A 24,338-nucleotide genomic window follows, 5' to 3' on the forward strand; every position below is an offset into this window, starting at 1 on the left:
AAATAAATAAATAAATAAAATCGATCGTACATATTCTGAGAATCGGTACCTTCGGACACAGTCGTAAAAATCAGCCTTCGACGTACACAATGCCCAAATGAAAAGGATCTAATAACTTTTGGCATTCTCACCAGAAGAAAAATATCAAACTACAATAAGGGTCTTTGTAAGGGTACCACTGGGATAATAATAATATGCACTGCTTGACGTAACCAAATCTCAATAATGTTTTTAAGATCAGTCTTAAAATGAATATTCCAACATTTTTAAAATTATCGACAATCAACTTCAAATCACAATATAATATGTATAAGCACTATTTATTTTCATATAATAATGGTTAAAATAGTTAGTAAGCTAATGAGTTTACGAAACGTCTTAGATTTAATAGATAGTATTAAAATTTCATAGATTTGAAATGCAATGTTAAAATATTATTATTGTAGCTGACAGAAAAATAAGCGCCTTAATTTACTACTGTATATACTACTAAAAACAACTATGTGTTTATTTGGTTGCAGTTCTTTGTAGCATTATATGTGCGTTACATAGTACTTTTGTTTTTTTCTAACATGCTTATGTATAATATACAACTACTTCTACTAAAATCAAACCAATACAAAATCTGTACGGTTTATTTACAATGATATCAGCTTTAGTCCCCAGTTAAATTTTTTATTATGATTATTTTGTATGTAAAATTATTAATAACATCATTATAACATAACTAATTCAAAATCTTATATTTTAACTTTAATTTTTAAACGTTACAAGTTAATGAGTGAATTTAATTTAAAATAATTATTTAGATAAAAAGGAACTAGGTAAAATCAATAAATAAATATAAAAGTAACTTAATCAGTCAAAAAAAGGTTTAATATTATTGCAATAATAATAAAAATAATAACATTAATAATGATAAAATAATCATTTCTAAATAAAGTAATAAATTATAACTGAGTTTAAATACTGTTATTTTATAGGTTCATTGCAATACTATAAAATATCTTTGAAAACAACTTATTGATGATTGATAACTTGTTTGATTTAAATTTAAAATATGAGTAAAACTGATTTTAGTTAAATTATAATTATCTTGGAATTAACAATAATGAGTTGTAAAACATATTAGTTAAATAGATATTAAAGTTTTTAAATAAATTACATTCATACTAAATTAAATAACAGATGAAAAACCAATAATAAAAAAAAAAAAAAACAATAAGCTATTGAAATAAACATGAAAGTTATTATTTTTCAGATGAACATAATCTAATTCATAATATATTGAGAAATTAGACATTATCTTAAAAAGAATATCAAACTTGCACTTTTGGCAATTTTAATTTAAAAACAAGAAAACTATAGTATCATATATGAGACTTTAACTGAATACCAATCGAAATAACTCCGACAAATTTTCTATTTTAGTTTTTATTTTATTTTCCGTCATCTATCATGCGAATATCTGATGGAAATAAAACAAAAAACTACTGGGCAATCCCGTTGCTTACCATGGAGACGAAGTAAAATTTTTCAAAGTCTTGTTCCTGTTGCCGGATGGCCGGCAGACTGTTGGCCAAATCGGCATGTTGAACCAACGCATGCTCTCCTTTGTTGGTCAGCCACGAGAGAACCTGTAACGATACACAATACGTATATTTATATGACGGATGAACAAACAAAACCAAACAGAAAAAATATTTGCCGAAATGGCTAATTTCCTGTTTACATAATAATATATAGGTGTACATATTATGCATATTGTATAATAAATAACTATGTTATACGCTTCTATTCTTCCCGTGCTGTCGTTTATCTCGAGGGCCAAAATCACTACTACAATTAACCGTGGCGTGAAAGTATATATTGTTATGAGATTATGATAGGGTACGTCATATTTTATAGACAGGTGAATATACACTGGCTAATGAGTAATGAGTGCTAATTTGCTTCTTCGTCCTTTGCAGGTGTTAGATATATTGTGTATACATTTTTAATATTATAATATTTTTTTTAAATGACCTCCATTTTTTAAACACAAATAATAAGCCACAACGGCGAGTCACGTGGTTTTCGATCTGGCCAATAGGCATTGTGTAAGTCAATATAATGTACATTGCGGGTACAGGACGTTAAATCTACACATAAAACGGTCATCATAGAGCGACTATATTGACGGTTGTGCCCATAGATGGAAATCTGGTAAAATTTTATGGCTGGCAAAATTGTTAGCCCCATTTCAAATAAAAAAATTCCTATCTATAATAAAAATATTCATCTCTTTGCTTGAAGATACATTACTAAAAATGTCATTTTATTTTTCTTGTAAATATAGGCAGTTAAGATTATTATGAAAATTTGGAAATCATTTTTTACTTAAAAAGGGATAATATATATATATATATATTATATCATCATTAATATTATTTAGCGTAAATACTAAATCTATTACAGTAGTATAATCACCTCATGAGTTTCGGCCTCCAAAGCGTTGACTCTAGCGGCTTGCATTATTTTTTTTTTCTTCTGCAATAGCAATTCTTCCAACCGGACTGCGGCACCCTCGACTTCACTGTGAAACTTCTTTACATCCTCGAAACTCGACCTGTATGGACCAGATACAGAACACGCGAGGATTAATAAATATTAACTAATTATTAGAAAAAAAATAAGTGAAAATTCTTGAAAACATTTTAAATGCACGAACTCGATAGGTGTATAATGAATATTAGTAAAAACGAAAACTCTATGCCACTATATAATTTACTATTTAAATTGGTTTTATGCCGTTTATAGTTACAATTTGTTTTGTTTTAATATCGCTCGTGAATCACACTCACAACAAATATTATATAGAAAGTTATAATAATACATATAATATATTTGATCAACTGCCGTATAAGAACAACTTTATATCCAGCGAAACCGGCACATTATGACACGGTAATTAAAATTAGTGGCCTTACATTAAAAATGAATTAAAAATTGGTCTGCCAGTCTCGAATAATAACTTTATAATCTGATATAATTATTGTTATTTTTTATAATCAAATAACAACATAATGGTAGGTAATAATAATAAATCGTTTTTTGTTTAACGAAATAATACGTATTTATCGTTTTCATCATAACGTTTTATTACGACGATCATATATAGTAAGTAAAAAACGTGTATGCCGCAGTTGTGTAAGGGACCAGATGTTAATAAAATAATATCAAGTATATCTAGTTGTTGGCTTTTAGTTCATTGAGAATCTGAATACGTGTTCAGTAAAAAACCATTAATAATTTTGATTTATACGATATTATATTAATCACGATAACAGATGTTATAAAAAAAAATATTTAGATACAGGTAATCAGTTTCATATTATAAAACTGGATAGGACTATAATAGTATAATGATACTGTAGTATAAGTAGAACATTCTACTGTAAATATATTTTGTTCTGTTCAGTATATTATATAGTCAAATATTCTAAAGATTAAGTAAACAGCACCCAATATATATAACCTTTTAATTTGGTTATACAATATTATATACACGAATATAGACCTTCTCATCATGATGGATGCAAAATCAAAAGTCTCAATCTCCTCCTCCAAATTTCATACCACTAACGCCGATTTGTAAAAAAAATTCGTTGCAAATCAAATCATACATTTAATAATTACTAAGAAATGTTTGCTTGTCTTACCATCGTAATTCAAATGTTTCGATGATTAAAATAATAATACGGTTAATCAAAAATTGCAGCATAATATTATAACCACTTCCCTCTCCTCGAGCTCTTACTTCTATGTTATGTGTTTATATGATTGTTAAATTTATAATATTACGAATGTATTGTACATGTATAAACTTAAGCAGTCAGTGGGTGATAATAATAAACCAAATTATAATCATACGACACAAGTTAACACATACGCTTGAATCAGCGGGTTAGGTTAGGAGTAAAATTACCTAGGAATCTAAATATCTAGTAATATACTAGCTACATATAATACATATATTATCAGCACATTTTCCTTGCGTTTATCTATAATTGTTATAAATCAAACATACATCACAAATCTATCTTCGTTTAACCAGCGCGCATGTTGTACGAGTATTTCCATGCTCTGTCTAGCATCTTGAAGTAAATTTTTAATATCTGAGTCGTCTAAGAATTTGGATATTGCATTGCGTTCTTGTTGCACATTTCCCATATCTGCAATGGCTGTTACGAGTCGATTTCCGGCAGTCTGACTCAAATAAGTCAGTCTCTCCGATTCCTTATAGAAAAAAAAAACGAATAAATAAAATAGTACTAACTTCTGATAAATTATCGCAAGGGATATACACAATAACGAATTAATCGTTCTTTTCCATTGAATAATACGTCGTTGTTAATAATTTCGTTTTTCTTCTCACAAGTGATTATTAATCATTTGTATGCACATGTGCATATGTGTAATTTAGTGTTTAAAATCATAACTCATATAAGTATATATAGGCCAATAATGCGAACAAACCTTATAGAAATCAATCCATTCAAGTTGGCTGTGTGTGTACGGGCCGCCACAAGCCGACGGAATCTGACTGTCTTCAAAGAACTCTAGAAGCCCGTTGTATGAATTGACGGCGTAACACTGAAAGAAATTACATTGACAAAACGTAAAATCAAAACGGTTTGTACTTGTGTTTACTACGAAAAAATACACGTGAAAAGTTTCTTACCCGAATTTGGCTGTATTTCAGTCGGTTTCCTTCTGCGTCTCGCTTCGTGCAAAAAATTACTTTGTCCACAGAAACTTGATGCTGCGCAATAAAATAACAATAATAATAATGAAAACCATTGTAAGGTATGAAATATTATTGACTCTGTCACGCTTATTACCTTTATCAGTTCCAGCACACAATCAACGAATTCTATGCTAGTGTAGCTGTTCTCGTGCACCAAAATGGTCACCGACGAGTTCCTTTCGTTTCTAAAAACGGAAAATAATTAAAACAATTTATTCCATTATTATTATTATTATTATTATTAAATAGACGCGTGAGCACATAACAACAAGAGCATGAAACATGGGTGAACGCCATTACGTAAAAAAATTAATAACTTGTACCTACGGATCATGTTTTATATATTATATTACTTATTCGTATTATATTGGATATAAAACAAGAACAAAATTAATTGGTTTAATCCCTCAAGATTTAATTTTTCTAACGTGATTTTCAAGGAAGTATTAAAAACCACTAAGCACTGGAATCCAATACGTAATAAGTAATTATTAATAAACGAATAAGGTTAATTTATTTTAAAATATTAAAATTATGATTTTAATTAATATTCAAACTATTTATTATTAAATTATGTTTTCTTACTTGATATGTAAATTTACTTTACACAAACCATTATATAATTATTTGGAAAATAACTAAGAATTTATTAAATAATTAAAAATGTATAGAGTAATTATAAATTATAAAAAGATTCTTAAGTAATAGATTGTCATCGTATATTTTTTTAATTTTAATTTTTAAATATTTTAAAATGATTTTATAAATGAGCCGAGATTTCCTACATCGGTAGATTCATCAATTAATTGTTAACTTTCCCATTAATTTAGGTTTTTAATGTAATACGTGTTTGACATTAAAGGATATAATAATAAATAACACCTAAATATATACGAAAAAATATAACAGAATAAACACCTTCGAATAATAATTGGTAACATACAATAGGAATTCAAATTGAAAATGTTGGTTTCAATAAAACAATACAGCATTGTATACGTTTTTAAGGTGCAAAAGTAGAGTTTTTCTCCTCGGTAATAATATTAGTTAGGGCAATTGCACCTCCATGCCACCTAATAGATTATATTATTATTATTATTACTATTATTATTACGGTATAATCCATGGATTTTCGTGTTGAAGAAATTGAAACGGCAAAGTATAATGTAATATGGCAGTATGCTTATTGACGTGTCCGTCCGGTTAAAAGTAAAAGTCTACGGGGTAGGTCATGAACGGGCACGACTCTATTAAAAACGAAAAGGAAAAACAATCCGGCCGGTGTCCCCTAGCTGCTTGATTAGATTTTGATTGGTATACTTCGGCGCGTCATTTCGACACGGCCATCGCCTTATATATATTTATTGTCTTAGAAGCCGTTATTATACATAATATTGTATCTATATGTACATACATATTTGTTGCCGTCATCGTTATGCGAGCGAATAATCCAATGGCGTGAAGTATAATATTATATACCTACACAAGTCGCTGTCACCGCACGGCCGGCTAAGGCAAGGACGAATCGGATTGTTTCAGTGGTATTGATATATGTATATATATTATACATACCTAGTATTATTAATTATACACATCGCGTTGTATTGTATAATAATATAATATATTTATCATGGTTCGCTCAAGAGAATTTTTTGTGTATCCTATGATTCGTGTGGTGAGTAAACTTATCCTGTAGCCATTCTATATGCTTTAGTACAGTTGTTAATAAATAATAATAATCTATATCTATAAATTAATGCGGAATATTATATCATAATTATTCATCATATTTTTCCCCTACAACGAAACATGGAAGACACAAATTAATATAATACATTAATATTAGGTATTATATAAATATTATTATAAATAATAAATAGGTACGTCCGCAATACAAACTGAGTATAATATATAGGTACGTCTTATAGGTGCGCATTGTTACGTGAGCACTCACTAAATTTTATTATACTATATTAATTTAATAATTACAATCATTATTATACTCAATAATATGTATAAATATTATTGTAATATGTAATACGAAAATAGTTTTTACTAATAAACTATATAACTTATAATTGATAAAACTGATGGTATGATTTATAAACGCGTCCCCGCAAAATTGTATCTTAAGTTATGTGCCAGATTATGACGTCTACACCAATAATACTAAGATTCTTAAGTGTTACTTTCTGATATGTTTACCTGTTTCTCAAAGATGCGTAGTACAAAATAAGCTCTGCCGCATTCACGTCTGACATGGTTTCCGAGCTATGTTCAGACTGTCCTTCGACCCATAATATTACCGCATTACCCTGTCGGTCCACGGCTCCTGTAACATAATATAATATGCAGCGAAATGTTAATACGCTTATTTGGATCGAGACATTTTCATATGCACATATATGTGTGCAGACATGTGCTCACGATCATAATATAATAATTGTGTTGAAATTTCTCTACCCGCGCATAAGTAGACAAGACAATACTACAGTATAGGTAATATCTATACTAAATTAGGTAGATACCTATTAGGTATATTTGCTTAAATCGTATTATATGCAGTGAATAATATGAACGCATGTCGAGAAATCTCGAAAAAATAAAAATATGATCGTGGAGAGGGGGAGGAGCTTAAGCTTATATGATACTATATCTTAATTATATGATGAAAGTATATAATATAGAATAACAAATGAATAATGATTGAAAAAATTAAAACCGTTTTCTTATAAATTAACGTGGGAACCAATCGACTTTAATCTAAAATTGATAAATAAAATATACTTAATATAGTTTTTTTTCCATTTGTTTTACTGCGTTTTTAGAGTAATAAAATGAAAAGGAAATATGGTTTACTGCTAAATTTCGCACATTACCGGACGCGTGTGTTATTAAAACATTGAATGCATTTTACAGGCACAGTGACGGAGTTGTAGATATGGATCTTATATATTTAAGAGTTTGACGGTTTTATTATTATTATTTCGTTTGGAGAAAGTGATATATCGTTATTAAAATATACAAACGGCGCGTTAAACGACAACAATAATTACGATATAAACACGCGGGAAACAAATAGATAAAAGTGCGCTGGACGTGCGAAAGACCTCGTGTAAATACAAAACGCATCCATAATTTTGAAACCTTATAGAATAGGCATATTTATTGAAACACGCACGATTTTTCGGCGTCATCGTCTTAAAAACATGAAATATCTTCGCGTATTTTATACAAATAAGCGATTTATCATGCATGCATTTATTCCCAGTTCGGATTTTTCTTTAATTCAATGTATTGAATTTCTGAATTTTGAAATTTTTAAGCATACTATTAAAGACTATCCTGTGGTAGTAGTAATATCAACCTGTTTTTATCAAATAAGAATCGACCTTTTTTCTCCATTTAATTAATCCCATGACTTTTTTCAAATAGTTGATATATCTAAATCGAATTTCGAAAAAGTTGTTTTTGTTTTATTTAACTTTGTTTACCAAGAATAATAGATCCATAATATAATGGAGTTAAAAGATAATATAGGAAAAATAATTATTCTATAACTAAATAGCTAATATAAATTTATATTTGTCAAAGTATAATAAGCACTAAATTCTAGTGACTAGATTTAATATTTTTGATAAACTATTAAGGACTATAATTGATCTCAGCAAATATAAAATTAAATAACTTAAAAACTATAATATGCTTATAACAATCTACGATAAAATGTGATTGTTTCTCATTTAGAATTAAATTCTTGGTACCAAGTATTCACAAGATACTCTTTAAAAAATATAAAATTTCAAAGTATATTCAAAATATGGTTTTGTATATATATATTTAAAAATTCCCGAAAATTAGAGGTTAAATAAATATATAATTTAAGGAAAACATTTAGGGGGGAGAGCAAGCTTGATGAATCATTTTGTATGCAATAGTATGTAGGTACCGGTAAGCCGTAGGTTCCCCTTACATACAGCTGAAACGAGACGACGGGAAATCGCTAAATATAATATCGTCATGGCCTACCGGGAGGTCGTTGTAAAAAATTGAGTAAAATAATCCCGAGCTATACGCGTGCGAAATACGAACGCATCTGTGCGGTGTTTTTATTCGCAGTTTCCGGTACCCGCTCGCTTCGAACACCGACGACGGAGGCTGCGAGGAAGTTTTGTTATTACTTCCATCTCGCCCTATACAAAACGCGTGTATACATACTACATATTATACAGAATAGCATATACTATATATACATAAAAAAATAATAAAAAGGTCCCCTCTCCTCCCCTGCACCATATAACGATGCGGGTTATTTATTTTACTCTCGTCGTCGAATTAACAACAATATTGCCATCGCAACCGTAATATACTATATAATAGGGCATACCACGTACACAATATAATATAATAATAAAATGTACACTTCAAGCTCTTATCCATACAATCTGATTTTTGATTTTTTTAAACGCGCGGAAATGTGTTTTTTTGTACCCAATTCGTTTTCAAGTGCAGCTTGTATACTGGACCAGTGAGTAGTATGGAACATGTTATTTAATATAATAAATTATATTATTATGGTCCCGGTGTCAATAATAGTCTCAAGTACTATAACAATGATTTTATTATAACAAAATAACAAATATTTTTAAATAAAATAAAATAAATTTATCAACACAATAATATTATTATAAGTACTGTAACTTACTATAAAATATAAATACATTATAGAATAGATTGCATGTACAAAGTGCAGTAAGAACGGTCACGAAACATTTATAATATGTTGTTTGCTGCCTACGCGTGATGCATATGAAAAAGATTCATGTTTAATGTACAAAAATTGTATAAAAATTTGACATAAAAATTAAAACCTTAAAAAAATGTTATGTGTTAGGTTGTCATAGAATAGAACTGGTATATCGTTAACTGTGGGCAAGCGTCGCATAATGATATGCAAATACCTACAGATACAACATCCGTGTCCTAGAATTATTATCACTTTAATATTATATATATTATAATAGTATGTCGTATTAAGATAGTGGTTTATATTGCCGTTACTGCCGACCGGTAGAAAAATACGTTCTTAAATTTTTTATTCAATGTTTTCAATTTACCTGGAAATTGTATTCCCGATGTGAGAACGTCTTCCGATAGGTCACAAATAGACTTAGGTACTCTGATGGACTGTTGTGACTGCTTCTGGTGGTGTATCATAGCTGTTATGCCTGGAATAAATACAAATAATAATATTGTAATTTATTATTTTATAAAAAACAAACAGCTGGTTGGTATCTGGTATATATTATATATATATATATATATAGTAGGACCGGACGTGCATACCGCGCTGACTATATGCGTGTCGTAATGATCGACAAATAAATCATTTCTCGGTAGATCGTAAAAAAAAAACGTACAAATAGTAAGACGATTTTCATGGTTACGACGAACGGATAATGGGATCAATGTCGGAAGTTTTGTAACTGTGATTATTAAGTTTTAATTTTTTTTTTTTTTTATATATATAAAAACATTCCTTTAACGCATTTAATTATATATAGGTTCGCCTCTATGTAATATCGCCTTCGTCGCCAACATATTGTAGAACATTATATGTATATAAATGTTTAATATATGCATGTATGTATTATATATATATTTTACACTTTGTCGCGTAACCTTTACACGATAATAATAATAATAATATTATTATATACTCGTAATAAGTTGTAACTCGTGTAGATCAACATTATTCCCGCTGAAACTGAAATACATATTTTGTCGGATATAATAATATATTTATGCTAATAACGATCATGTAGCGTTTTACAATAGGTGTAAACGTATATCGTTATGAAACGCGATCATTATAATTTTATGTAATTATATTTATTTGCCCTTTTCGTGTGCACTATTATTTAACATACAAAAAACATGTACACAAATACCGTTACGATAAAAATGTAAATATATGAAACCAATGCTTATACGTGCATGTAGCTATAGAGCGGTAACCAAGATCTTATAATTACACATAACTTTTCAATCATTAACGCACTTTACACCAACGAATTTTTTTCCATTATTGTATTACGATGCCATAACCTACATAATATTATGTATTATTGTACCTATCTATTTTTTTTACGCACGTGTACAACTAAACCGTTACGTAAACGCGGGACGTTGATTTCCAATGTTTGTTAATTGTATCAATATATTATATATAATAGGTACACAACAATCCGCGGTTGTGGAATCCTATGGCGCCTGTTTACTGCAGTAAATAAAAGCACGTACACACGCCTCTATGCTTGTCTAATGTCTTCATATACATGTCTACGAGAAATGTATGGTAAGTTGCCAATTGTGTAATAATGTAGTACATTATTTTGGATAATCAAGACCCCAATAACACCTTATATGGAATAAAAAAAAAAAGTACCGCCATAAAAAGTAATTTAACATCTTGGCCGGACAGGTTTAATGAAAAATGTTACATTTCAACATAAAAATGAACGTCATTTGTATATATAATACGCGAAAAAGAAACTTTAAAAATATGTAATTAAAGGACCTATATATTTGAAAATGTTATTCAAAATTTCGTCATAATATAAATACATATTATGTCGACTTTGATTATACTACAAACTTTTATGAATATATTATTATGTATAAATGCATTGATTCAGATTCATATCAAAATAGGTACTACCTCGTGAAATTGATAAGTGGTAGTTAAAAAGTAAAAAGAAATGTAGTCATAAAATTTCATTCAAAATACGTTTATAGATATAATGTATGCAAATAGGCGAGTATAGCTGATATAATATTATGGTATAATATATTTTATTCAGTTAATGATTATCATCGCATTAATAAAGTATAGGTAAGTAATAAAGTAAATACGCAGATATAGAAACATATGGCGTTTTATAGACTGTATTCGTAATTATATGTCATTAGAAAAATAAATTTTCTATTACCGTTGATAATCATTATCATCATCATCATTATCATAATAATAATAATAATATTATTAATACCGCAGACGATAAAATTATTTCAAAAGCTCTTACAACGCCGCTATGATTGAGTGTTTTCGTTATCTCTTCGACATGTCAATGTAAGCATAGAATGTATGCGTCCACGATTCAATAGGTATATAAACAACCAACTACACGATAATATATACATACATATATGTATACATATTTATTTATTGTATATAATAAGTAATAACATTCAGGAACTCACGTGTGTACGAGATAAACTGTCACACGGTTTATCCGCATCTCTATACATAATAATAATAATATGGGTACTATCGTATACACGAGGTTATTTAAATATTATGTTGACTTTAGAAAACGCACAGGATGACGGTTTTTCTTTGGCGAGCTAATAGCACTTTTGACATTTGTGTGGAAAAAAGGGTTATTATTATGAGGAGCGGCTTTTCATATTTTCAATATTTAAACTATACCGCGGTGAGTGTTTAAAGATTGATAACACACGAATAACCTGAGGACATAATACATTTCTTTCTATAGGTATGTATATATACATATTTAACAACAGCTACTATACAACTGATGTATTATGTTATGGATGCATACTATATATACACCTACAGCCATATTATACGCGTAGGTACACGTTGACATGGTCAGACACATATTATATACGCCGAAAGCGGTCGGTGGTGTTTGCTTTTATCGCGTACTCGGATCATCAGAAATCATGCGTGTTCGGGCGCGATATCATCGATTTACTAGGATTTTTGAAGCTAAGACACATTAATCGACATTCTTCTCGTGCGGTGTTTATGAAAAAAAATCTTCGGTGCTTTCGATTTATGCTAAGCGACAACGCGCAGCGGTGACCGTTGATTAATATATACTTATTATAACGGAGTAGTGTATGGTCGGAAATGAGTATTTGTAAATGACAGTGTATTAGATTTTACTCAAATAGAGATACGTAATTTAATAATAAAATTATACGATCAAATATAATATATATGTATAAACACCGAATGCTTTCTAAAGATTGTATTGTACACACAGACACATACACAAAAAGAGGTCTTTTATTCCTCTCGAATCTTGTTTCAAAGATTTTCATCAGTCACGTCACTTTAAATTCACATGGGGGTTATATCTGACACACCCTTTATTATACAGACGGGTTCCGACTTCCCGTCGCCGCCCGGACATCTCACCGCGTTAACCATCACGCTCAAATACATATAAGGTTCTCTCTTTTTCGTACCCTCTCTTTTCCTCTCACTCTGTTTTGCCTTCTGTCTTTCCAATCTTCATTCTTCATTAATAGTTGAGTTTTAGAGTTTGATGTATTATATACAGATATTTTCGAATAAAAGTGTATTATACGTAGTTGGGTATAATAATATGTTATATGCAGCTGTCGATTTAAGAAAAAAATTAATTTTATACGGTCAAATAACGCGTAGTGTAAAGAAAGTGTAGGAGTATTATGGAAGTCGAATTATGCGTATATAGAGATAGATGACTATTATATACTAACTTACAGTTAGTTCGGTAGTCATATTCTATACGGGACTAGCGTATAAAATTTCGCCGCTGGCGAGTCAAGAAATAGCGCGTAATATACGTTTCGAGCACACGCTCTGCGCCTGCCGCTTATATTCCTGCTCGGAGCACGACGGTAGGTAGGTAATTTACGTTTTATGACTTTGGGATAGCTATATATATATATGTGTATCTGTATGTATATGTATTATATACAAGCGCAAAAAGATTATACCGACAATGGCGACAAACAAAATAGGAACCGATCGAGCACTATATAATAATAATACAACGAGCATAAATACAAATCTACCTATGCACAAAACCAGGCCAAGGCGGCAACTCCATGTACAGCAGCAGCGAAGAGCTAATAGAAAAGATAATGAGCTTATGGGAGGTATATAATATGCCACTATATACATATAAGCCAATTCTATATATAACACATATATATACTTATTATACATATTTTACGTTGTGGATCGATATGGAAACAGCTATAATAATATGTACAATAATATATATTACCTATTATTATCTGCAAGTGCACAATGACGACGCCTGGGGACAAGTGTTTTCAATTTCACAGGTGACGATTTAAAAAGAAGAGAAAAAAGTGCACCGCCAAGGTCAAACTGGGGTAAATATTCGCCGGATATAATCTTTCGTAAATTGTATACTTGTACCTACCCATATATAGTTTATAATCATAATAATAATATACACTCTGGTATATATATAGAATCTCATCCATATATATACATTATATACTCGTATCTCTATATATTTAAATATATATAACGGCAGACGTGAGGTGCGAAGCGCGAGTCCATTATAAGATCTCGGCACAAATCCTTAATTAGGCTCTGACCGTGTTCAAATGAATATAACTATTGGCCTGAACGCCGACCGACGAGCGAATAGTATATATATGTATGCGTTATAAGTATGTTTGTTAAAGTATTATATATCGTTGTCTCTGTGTATGTGGTTTGCGAGCCAATTGCATAATAATATATAATCGCATACCTCGTACCCAATACTGTCTACCGTTTCACGCCCATCACGACATATTCGCAATCCGTATGCTACAGCTCGTGTGATACAATAAAAAAAAAAACAAAACAAAACAAAATACGTGAAAAAAATCACACTGTTCTTTAAATGCTTTCTCATGTGTACTCCACGATTGTATAAATATATAACAGTATATATAATTATATATCGGTTCAGCGGACTACACGACATTATGCATCGATGTGTCGTACATATAATATAATATTATACCGCTCTTAGAAAATGTTTCGATATTTCCCAAGTATAATAATATAATACACGAAGTCTAAATAATAGTTATTACTTCTAGTGTTTTCGACCAGTCTGATGAGTGACTGGGGTTAAATTACCCTTTATTTTTGCTCGAATTATACACAGCTGAGCGTGGGGAGGAAAATCTTATACCATTTACCTTCCGTGACGACGTTACAAAATACGCGACGATGTTTTGTTTCTCTTTCTCTCTCTTTCTCCTCTCTATATCCTTGTGCTGTCGTAAACCAACGCTTTTGTTTTGTAATTTTCGCAACGTTTACAATCGTTGGCAAGGGATACGAGATTAGGAGGTACCGATTGCGCCCCGAGGGTTTTGCAATTGCACTTCCGGCACGTGTGGGAAAACGCAATTTTAGTCAGATATATTATAACTTCTCGTAAAACTCTGTGTGTGTATTTGCGGCCCACGACACACAATAATAACGTAAACGAATGGCCATTTAGACACGCGGGAACCATACACGCTTTATACATTATATTATTTATATGCCACTGCAGTGACGTACATAATTTATTAGCCGCTTTGACGCGAGTTTTACCGCTTTTAGTGATAAAAAATATATGTATAAATATATATAACTTCACGCTGTACGTCGCTGTGGTCGGAGAATACAATGACTTTCTTTAGTTTCCCGATGATGATGAACAGGTGTTATTGAAATCATCGTTTTCCGGTTTACGTCTCGTGGACGATGTACAAATACATAAAAAATAAAACACCTGTATTCATAGGCGCGTTACGGAAAAAAAATGCTATAGGTCATTTCCCCGAGAATATTTTACGCATCCTCTACTTATATATAAATATCCATACAAACTAAACATTATTAAAAACATTATTATTTCGTGTGCATGTTGGTTATATTACAAACGCTATTACGAATTTAATGGATAAAATATTCCAACAGTCCGTTAGAGCAGAAAAAAAGTATACGCACTTATAAGTAAACATAATATTAAATTAATAAAATATGTAATATTAATAAGTGTTTGCTATAGGTTTAGTTGAAAATCGCAATGAATAATAATTACATAATAATAACATGGTTCATAAATATGCGCAGTAGCGCATTGGGTTTATGATTGTTATCAGTATCTACTATCTATAAGCACTTGCGAAAACTATTTTGAGAAGTTCTTATTCCATAACTATATATATGTGCCAGTATGTGAGTGTGTATTCATATATTTGAAAACTTAGTTCAACCAGTTTTAATTCGTTAAGCTCCTGCAGAAAATTAAAAATTGTTACATCAAAAAAAAAAAAAAAATTAACAAAATATTTAAAAATAATATTGAAATATTATTTACTTATGATAAACACAGGTTTGTAGATTGAATTTGGAAATTAAAACACACTTTTAGAATAATATTAATATTTTTTATAGGTAGGTAAACTACAATTGTCTTACAAAATACGATGATTATCCTAACTCACGGTATATTGATTGTATATATTTGTTTTCATATTAAAAAATCGTTTCTATAATATTATAATATCTATTTTTATATGGATCATAAAGAGAGACAAAACAATAATGTATATGTTATTATATACATGCCATAGTTTTGAGATAAAAAGAAATCAACATCACGATAGTAAACTGTTGGCCAAACCACACGTACGCATAGACCTATAATTACAGATTATTTGCAAAAACTATAATATATCTCATTATACTGTGAAACAAAATATGAAATCATAAGTCAGTTAATAGTGAACGCGAGTATGATTTGGACAACCGCAGCCACATTAATTACGACGACGATGATGTCGTGGTGATTCGATGAAAAATGACAAACTACGGAACTTACATGTGTGTGTGTATAAGATGATATAATATAATATTAAACACACCGCGCAGTCGAGGCAATATGGGCCGCGAGTCGAAGGATTCCACGCGAAAGTCTTTGATCGATGATTGACCTCCACGTCGCAGCAATAATAACAATAATGATAATAAAGTAAGAAAAAAATGGTATATACAGTGCACATATTATTATTTCGAGTAAAAGTAAACTGTATATATGCATCCGGTAAGGCACATGTTATCTGCGGCCCGTCCGATCTTTTATATATATTTCGATTTCGAGAAAGCAAAGAGTTTTATTTCATTTTTTTTTTTTGCGTCAAATCTCATTCACGTTTGTGAGCGACCAGACTAGATTTATAACAGAACATATTATTCCAGTGCCCTAGCCGCTGGCACATGTCCATGTTTGGCGTGTGTATATTACCCGTTATAATATACACACGAGCGCGCGTACGCTGTTGTTGTTATTGTTGGCCGCCGCCGCCGGTGTGATGCTTGCGGTTTTAGTGGCGACGACGAATTTGTGGCAACTGGCAAGACAGCCGTATTTTATCATATCATATACATATTTTATCTCCTCAGTCCTCATATGTATGATTTTTGAACTTTAACTTTCGTTGGCCATGGCGAAACATTATATTTACCTGACGAAGCGTCAGTACGGTATCGCGAGCGAAAATAACAATCGGTCGTGCTGATGGCAGTATCAGTCCGTCCTGCTAAGAAAAAAATAAGAAAACATCTACCGTCCAACCACCGTATAAAAAAGTTGGTAGGTATACCGAAATACTGGATGACGACTCCTGCACAATAAAGTAATAAAGTATGGTGGCGAAATCCATCAACTTGCATTTAGGAAGTATGTCTTATTTGTATATACAATGCTTAATAGTTGACGACAATTTATTAATAATATGGAAAGTAACATCGTTAGACCGTGAAATAATAAATCGGGCAAATGCAATTTCGCAATGCGAATAAATTGACTGTTTGCGTTTGCTGTTGAATTTCGCGATAATGGTATAATAATTACAAGGCATACTTGAGAAACGATACGCGCTTCTGCAGAAACTGGTCGGGTTTTAGTTGCGGCGCTCAGAATTAGCTTCTGTTGATCGTATAATATTATTGCCGCTGTCTCACTGACTCAACGAAAGTAAAACGACGAAGAGAAGGGTATATGTATGTATGGTTATATACGTATAATAAGGAATATAAAAATGATGTATACCGTTATAAGGGTTTTTATTAGATAATTTAAAATTATTTTTTATGATATTTTATAATAATAGTGTTCATTATTATATGTTTATTTTAACGTACATTATTTAGCGCGATTGGTTTATCGACTAAGCGCCAATAGTCGCAATCGATTTTAAATGTTCCGAACACAATTTATTGATACACATAAAAGTTATTTTAAGTTCAGTTGATAAACTTACTTATATATTTTATCTATTCCATAATTGAAATAGGTACGTTTAACAAGATATTATTACGAATTTCATAATACAAAAATAATACCATTACTTTGTACACGGGAGTAACTAAAATCCTAAAACTATATAGCTACGTTCAAACACGCTATGCCTTGCATTGTGGCACTTTGCGAGTAGGCGATTATTTATCGACGATAAGAGCGTTACGCGACTGCTCGCAAATAATAACATAATATTATAATAACTTGTTTTAAACAACATACTTATATTATATTCACACGATATGCGTATATATACAACGAGGCACACATACGAAGTCAGCAGCAGTCACGTCAAACATCACCAACGAGTGTACAATAATATAATATTTATAAGTGGGTAGGTACACTACTATATTACGTTTATATTAAAATAATCGTAGTGTTACGAAATGTATTTTGTTGAAAACAATCCATTTGCATACAAATCCACGAGTGTGCCTTCAAGTACCGCACTATAATAATAATAAAAATCGAACAATCATATTCTATGCGGCGTATTTACGTCACTTTGAAATCGTTGTGGTGCGTTTGTGTCTGAACAAGTTTCAGATTTCGTATAACCGAGAACTACATGTAAGTATACACCACCGCGACGGTTACGCACTATCGGTCGGTTTTTGTTATTTGAATTCAATCTATCGCTGCAGCAAAAAACGTTAAAATTTGGTCGCTTTTCTCGGAACAGCATCGGCAAAAATAAGACGAATGCAGCTGCTGCAGTATTCAGAAAGAGAGAAAACTATTAACCGACAATAAATTTGTCTGTATTTTTTCTTTTTTCCTTTTATGCACGTTAACAATATTATACGCTGCACCGACCACCGTCTTTGTGTGCTCACCACAGTGCTCCGTGTGTGGCGCTTAAACGACAATTTTTATTGATCGTTCGAAAAACCATACGAACGGAGTGCGTCGTACACATAATCGCGGACCGCGTATATTGATCGTATCGCGCGCGCTCACGTTCTTAGAACGAAAAAAATACATTATATATATTATATTATTATGTTAATACAATGTGTGTATACGTAAACGAATATAAAAAAGATGACTACGTTTGCAAATTCATTTACAGGCGACTACAACACGACCGATGTATAATAAGCTTATTATTTGACAAGCTACACATATAACTTATTGCATATTCGTAGGATATACGCGTCGCACAATACACGTTCTGTATACGACTATGTTTATGACTATGTCTTATTACAATATTATTGTAACGTCCCGTGTGAACAAAACGGTCTTATGAATGATGCGTTTTGTGATTTTTAATTCCGGAAATGGACAACGAAAGTGGTTATAATAGTGACATAATGTATAAAATATACATTATTGTCTGTCTAAAAGTAAAAAAAACTTTTTACACATCCTTTCCGTCATCTGTGGAGTATTCATTCACACTGAACTGTGTAATGTCCAGTCATAATCAAATACGATATTATAATAATATTGTGTTTTATGTACTTGGCGTACACAATACACATGTATTTTATTTTTGTCCGTTTTAGTATTGAACGTTTGCTTATAGTTGAATATTGGTCCATCGTGATTTTTACTATATAATTTCACACATAATCACAGTGGTATAAAACAACCCATTTTTGGTATTTATATAATATTATGTTATAACTACCTATTTATACATTTATTATAGAGAGAAATGCCGTTTTCAAGACCTCAGAAGACCTTTGGCGGTGTGCACGTTGATCTTTAGCCACCAGGAAAAGGTGAACGTGGCGAGTGCAGACGACGAAGGGCAACGGGGTACTCGGAAACACTGTAAGTACGTGCGCTGCAGTGTTTGCGTGTGTATACAAATGACTATGGGTACGCGCGTAACCCACGGACCAAAGACCACCGCACATTAAATGTAAACGTGACCAAACCAAACGTCGTATCCTTCGTTTAATTCAATATTTTCCGTGTGTTCCGAGTGGTACGAAATAATAATATTGTACATTGTATGTTTACCATTGCGTAAAGAACGCGACACGCACACCTTGCTCGCTCGTTGTCACTATCAATATGCATGTAGGTATAGAAATACATTTTTTTTTATTTTTGGATTTTTTTTTACATCCTCTGTGTGAAATTAAAATTATTTAATTCGTCTTTCATTTATATGACGTACGTGATAAAATATACATAATAAACGCTGTAAATTATATATAGGTATACGCATATATTATAATACCATATTATTCAAACCACACGACGGAAACTATATTCTTATTTCGTTTTGTATAAAATGTTACAATGGAATATAAATCTAAGTTGGTGTGTATGATAAATCTTAGAAATAAAAAAAAAAACAAAATATATACATCCTCAATCTCAAAGACATAAAACCACATCAGAACAGATCAACTCATAAATATATATATAATCTATGTAATATAAATGTTATCATTTTTTTTTATTTTCAGTGACAAATATAAGTAGGTATAACGTCTTAAATGATCAGTAGTGAAAAATCTAGTATTGAAGTTCAAAAAAAAAAAAAACATTGAATTAAATACATTTGTATATGATACATTATATGTTTCTTAATATTTTAATATTTAGTTGAGAATAAACAGAACGTAATAAATATAAATAAAGTAATTATTTGAAAAAAAAAATGTATCGAACTCAAAAAAAAATGTACATTAAGTTAATAAAAAATGATAAAGGTACCTACAATATTTTCAAAAGTATTTCTATTGCAGCAGTTATAGTTGTAATATATACGATATACCTATATTTTAACGCAAAATGTTTTTGTTTAGAAATGATAAATAACGTACGTATACATTCGTGTATGTGAAAGATTTTATCAGGACTTATACATACAACAACAACAGTATATATTATTATTATGACCACAGGGTATTTACATTTAGTCGCGCGACAATAACGCCACAGTGGCGCCCAGCTGTTTTTTTCTTTTTTTCTCAGTCATTATTATATATAATGTAGTACCTATATAAAGCGTATAATATGTATAGTAAGATAGTACCGCGGGATACTCGCTGTGGTAGGATGATCGACAAAAGGACCTCGTCCTTACAGCCACGGTGTCCCGCGATCGGGTATTATATAACTATTGTTTGGATTTCGACCCACGCCGCATCCATGCACACTGAACAACCGGCTAAGACTAACCCGCTCGATTTGACGTTTACCTATCCTCTTTCCGAGCACATACTCTCACTCACACATAACATAATATATATTACACTTAATCAAGGAGTACAATGTTCAAAAACGTGAGATACAGTTACTTAAGTTGCATCGGCACAGCGATAATATAATGTGTATAATTTGTTAACACTATATTCAATGTATATGACTCTATACACACTATAGATATTAGATAATATGACGTATACTGCAGTGCTTAACAATAAATGTCGGAACGCGATTGACATTCGAAATCGAATGAAATATTTTACGATGACATAGTCGTATCGCATGAGTATAATTTAAAGTCTCACTAAAACTCGTTTTATTCATTCGAATTTACATGTGATATAATAAATACACCGTAGTAAGTCGTTGAAGAAATCTCTTAGACGATCAAAGACGCCGAAATATGACACTACATAATAATAATATTATATATGGTTACGATATAGTAGGTTCAGAACAAGACCTAAGACACGTGACATAGTCAAATTGCCAACGATAAACGTGTTTATGGATCTTTTTTTTTTTGTTTCGAGCATTTATCCTCTATATCGTTTTCACCAATTCCGTAACACGAGTAACTAACGACGTGTAAGAATATCGAATGACTCTTAACGACTCGCATGAATGGTTGAAATAAATCCGAAAAATTAAAATGAATGTGTATGTGTGTGTTCCTGAGGTCCTTGAAATCACTATAATACTAGGTACCCGACACACAAAGAAAATATAAATCCTAGATTATTATAATATATTTAGATCAATGAGAAAACTGTAATAGAAGATGCATTTAAATTGCATATACGGAACGCCGTTGGATAAATTTAAGTTTAATTACATTCCATTTTCACACACACATTATAATGTTATTTTATTAAATGGATAGAATTATACACAGTGTAATAGATATTTTAATTTAAAAACTATAATGAATAGAGTATTATTCTTTGGATATCTTTTTTTCGGGATTTTTAACTTTTTTCTTTAAATATTTTATCATTAATTCATTAGATAATACCTATATTTAAGCAAGGCTTTCAGTAACCACCTATTAAAACAATGGAAATGGATATTAAATATCTTAAAAAATGTAAGTTTTGTTAAAAATAATATCATATAGTTTTATTTAATGATACTTGACAATAGTGACCAAATATCACAATACGTTAAAAAGTAAAAAAAAAAATAATTATATAAATGAGTATTATTATTGTTCATGAGTCGTATTTCTTGTCATGACAATGTAACAATAAGAAGAAACCCTGCAATATGTACCTATTTTACGCCAAATGGTTTATACTCAAATTATCGTGAAGTGTAATAAATAATAATATAATAATAATATCATATTATATGCGGTCGTTAGTACAGACAAATATATTCTCTAAATACGAATATACTTTCTAACAAACACCAATATATTATATACAATCACGCTTCACCCCTTACCTACATTTAACATTTTTTATTATAAATATATATACGATTAATTCGGATTTCTATTTAGCATCGGATGATAGTCTCGCACAAAGGTCCTCTGCCGACAATACTGTTTCTCCACCAGAAGGTAAAAAGATCTCGTATCTATACTTCGGGTTTATAGTAAGGTCAATCGAAGGTTTCTCTGCGTACGAGCACACGCAGCCATTGTGCAGCTCGGCGGAATAACACAACGTTATAATATGTGTACGACGGTTGTGTTTTCATTGGACGTATTATTATTATTATACTACATAGATGCATGTTCCTATATGTATATACTATTATAATATACGTATATATATGTGTGTGTGTGTGTGTGTGTGTGTGTAGGATTTTATACATTTTCTGCTCTACAGAATTCGCGTTGGATATCTAAGCACATAATATGTTTTATATTTTTATTAATGTATACCAAATATTTATTTGCATTTTTTTTTACGTACCATCAATAAATGTCGGTAATATTATTACCGTTATATTAATACTCGATGTGTACGTGAAGGAGAATATTAAAAGTGCCAGACGTTATAACCGCGCGTAATTTATATCAGCCGATTAAAAGCGAAAAAAACCGACAACGACGACGGCGTCAATGGAATACCTAGTTCACTTTTACCCGAACACACTCAAGGCTAGTATTTACTGTATGGCACTACACTATATATTATTTTATTTTATATACCGTACTGACGTAGTTGCGATATATATAGTCGTGTGTGTAATGTGTATACTGCAGAGTGTACCTACCTACATACTACACATACAAACACACTATACTTGTATACATAAATTCTACATTTACTCCACGTGCATTTATCTTTTTTTCGCCTAGCCGTAGTCTCGGCCCAGAGAAACTTTGCGAAGAGATTTATGTGCCGAAATTTTTTGTTACGTTCAAGTCTGAAGTCCGTATGTGGTGCGTATCTGCGGTGTTTCGAGGTGAAAACAAATTTTGCACGCGTTACACGGCATATAATATTGTATAGGCGGGTATTTTATATATTATTATTATACTAAAGATCAGTTGAAAGATCGTCAAATTGAAAAGAAGTTGTAATTAGATAAACCGATATAATAAACATTATTATTACTTTTGTAAATATAATATTATTTTACTTTATCTATATCCGAAATTTTTATTTCAATAATATAATTGACACATCAAATACTCGTATACCTATATACCTATATATAATATAATATTTTATATTTTTAAGGAGATTAGCACGAAATCACAAGTTATATTTTTATTTTTCGATTATGAATAATGAATATAAATAATAATCATCACAGAAGTACAAAATATCGTTACCAATAATCATAATTATTTTTATAACCACAATATGCTAATTGATTACAACACTATTTAAACTGCATATAGTTGTTAAACAGATAATATATTTACTAAATATAAATACATAACCGACTGACATTTAAACATGTATAATTTATACTTAACTATGCGCATATCTCGTATACCTATATATAATGTAAATGTAGGTAGATATGCTTCAAGACCTATATAGTAAATAATATATGTAAATTCCGAGTAAATCATATTCATACTAAATTCACAAAAACGATATAATATACACAGATATTTTAATAAAATAATTTATTATATTTTATTATTTTAAATATGTTTTCAGAATATCTTAAGAAAGAATTGCATGTATGGTAGTTTTATAATATTTATATAAATATAT

General features: G+C 30.6%; 1 protein-coding gene across 4 annotated transcripts in view; it reads right to left on the bottom strand.

Annotated features, from left to right (window-relative positions):
* Positions 1-24,338, bottom strand: part of LOC132923374 (puratrophin-1-like) — a 162,607-nt gene that overhangs the window by 35,554 nt on the left and 102,715 nt on the right. For all 4 annotated transcript variants that reach the window (XM_060987341.1, XM_060987342.1, XM_060987340.1 and 1 more), the window contains 8 exons: positions 9,907-10,017; positions 6,995-7,121; positions 4,884-4,974; positions 4,724-4,804; positions 4,519-4,635; positions 4,070-4,278; positions 2,470-2,608; positions 1,515-1,637 (listed from right to left, as the gene is read on the bottom strand). In XM_060987341.1, the coding sequence (XP_060843324.1) occupies positions 1,515-1,637; positions 2,470-2,608; positions 4,070-4,278; positions 4,519-4,635; positions 4,724-4,804; positions 4,884-4,974; positions 6,995-7,121; positions 9,907-10,017 (998 nt within the window). The remainder of the gene's footprint in view (positions 1-1,514; positions 1,638-2,469; positions 2,609-4,069; positions 4,279-4,518; positions 4,636-4,723; positions 4,805-4,883; positions 4,975-6,994; positions 7,122-9,906; positions 10,018-24,338) is intronic.

Source organism: Rhopalosiphum padi, chromosome 2 (genome assembly GCF_020882245.1).
Source record: "Rhopalosiphum padi isolate XX-2018 chromosome 2, ASM2088224v1, whole genome shotgun sequence".
NCBI classification, from domain to species: Eukaryota; Metazoa; Arthropoda; class Insecta; order Hemiptera; family Aphididae; genus Rhopalosiphum; species Rhopalosiphum padi.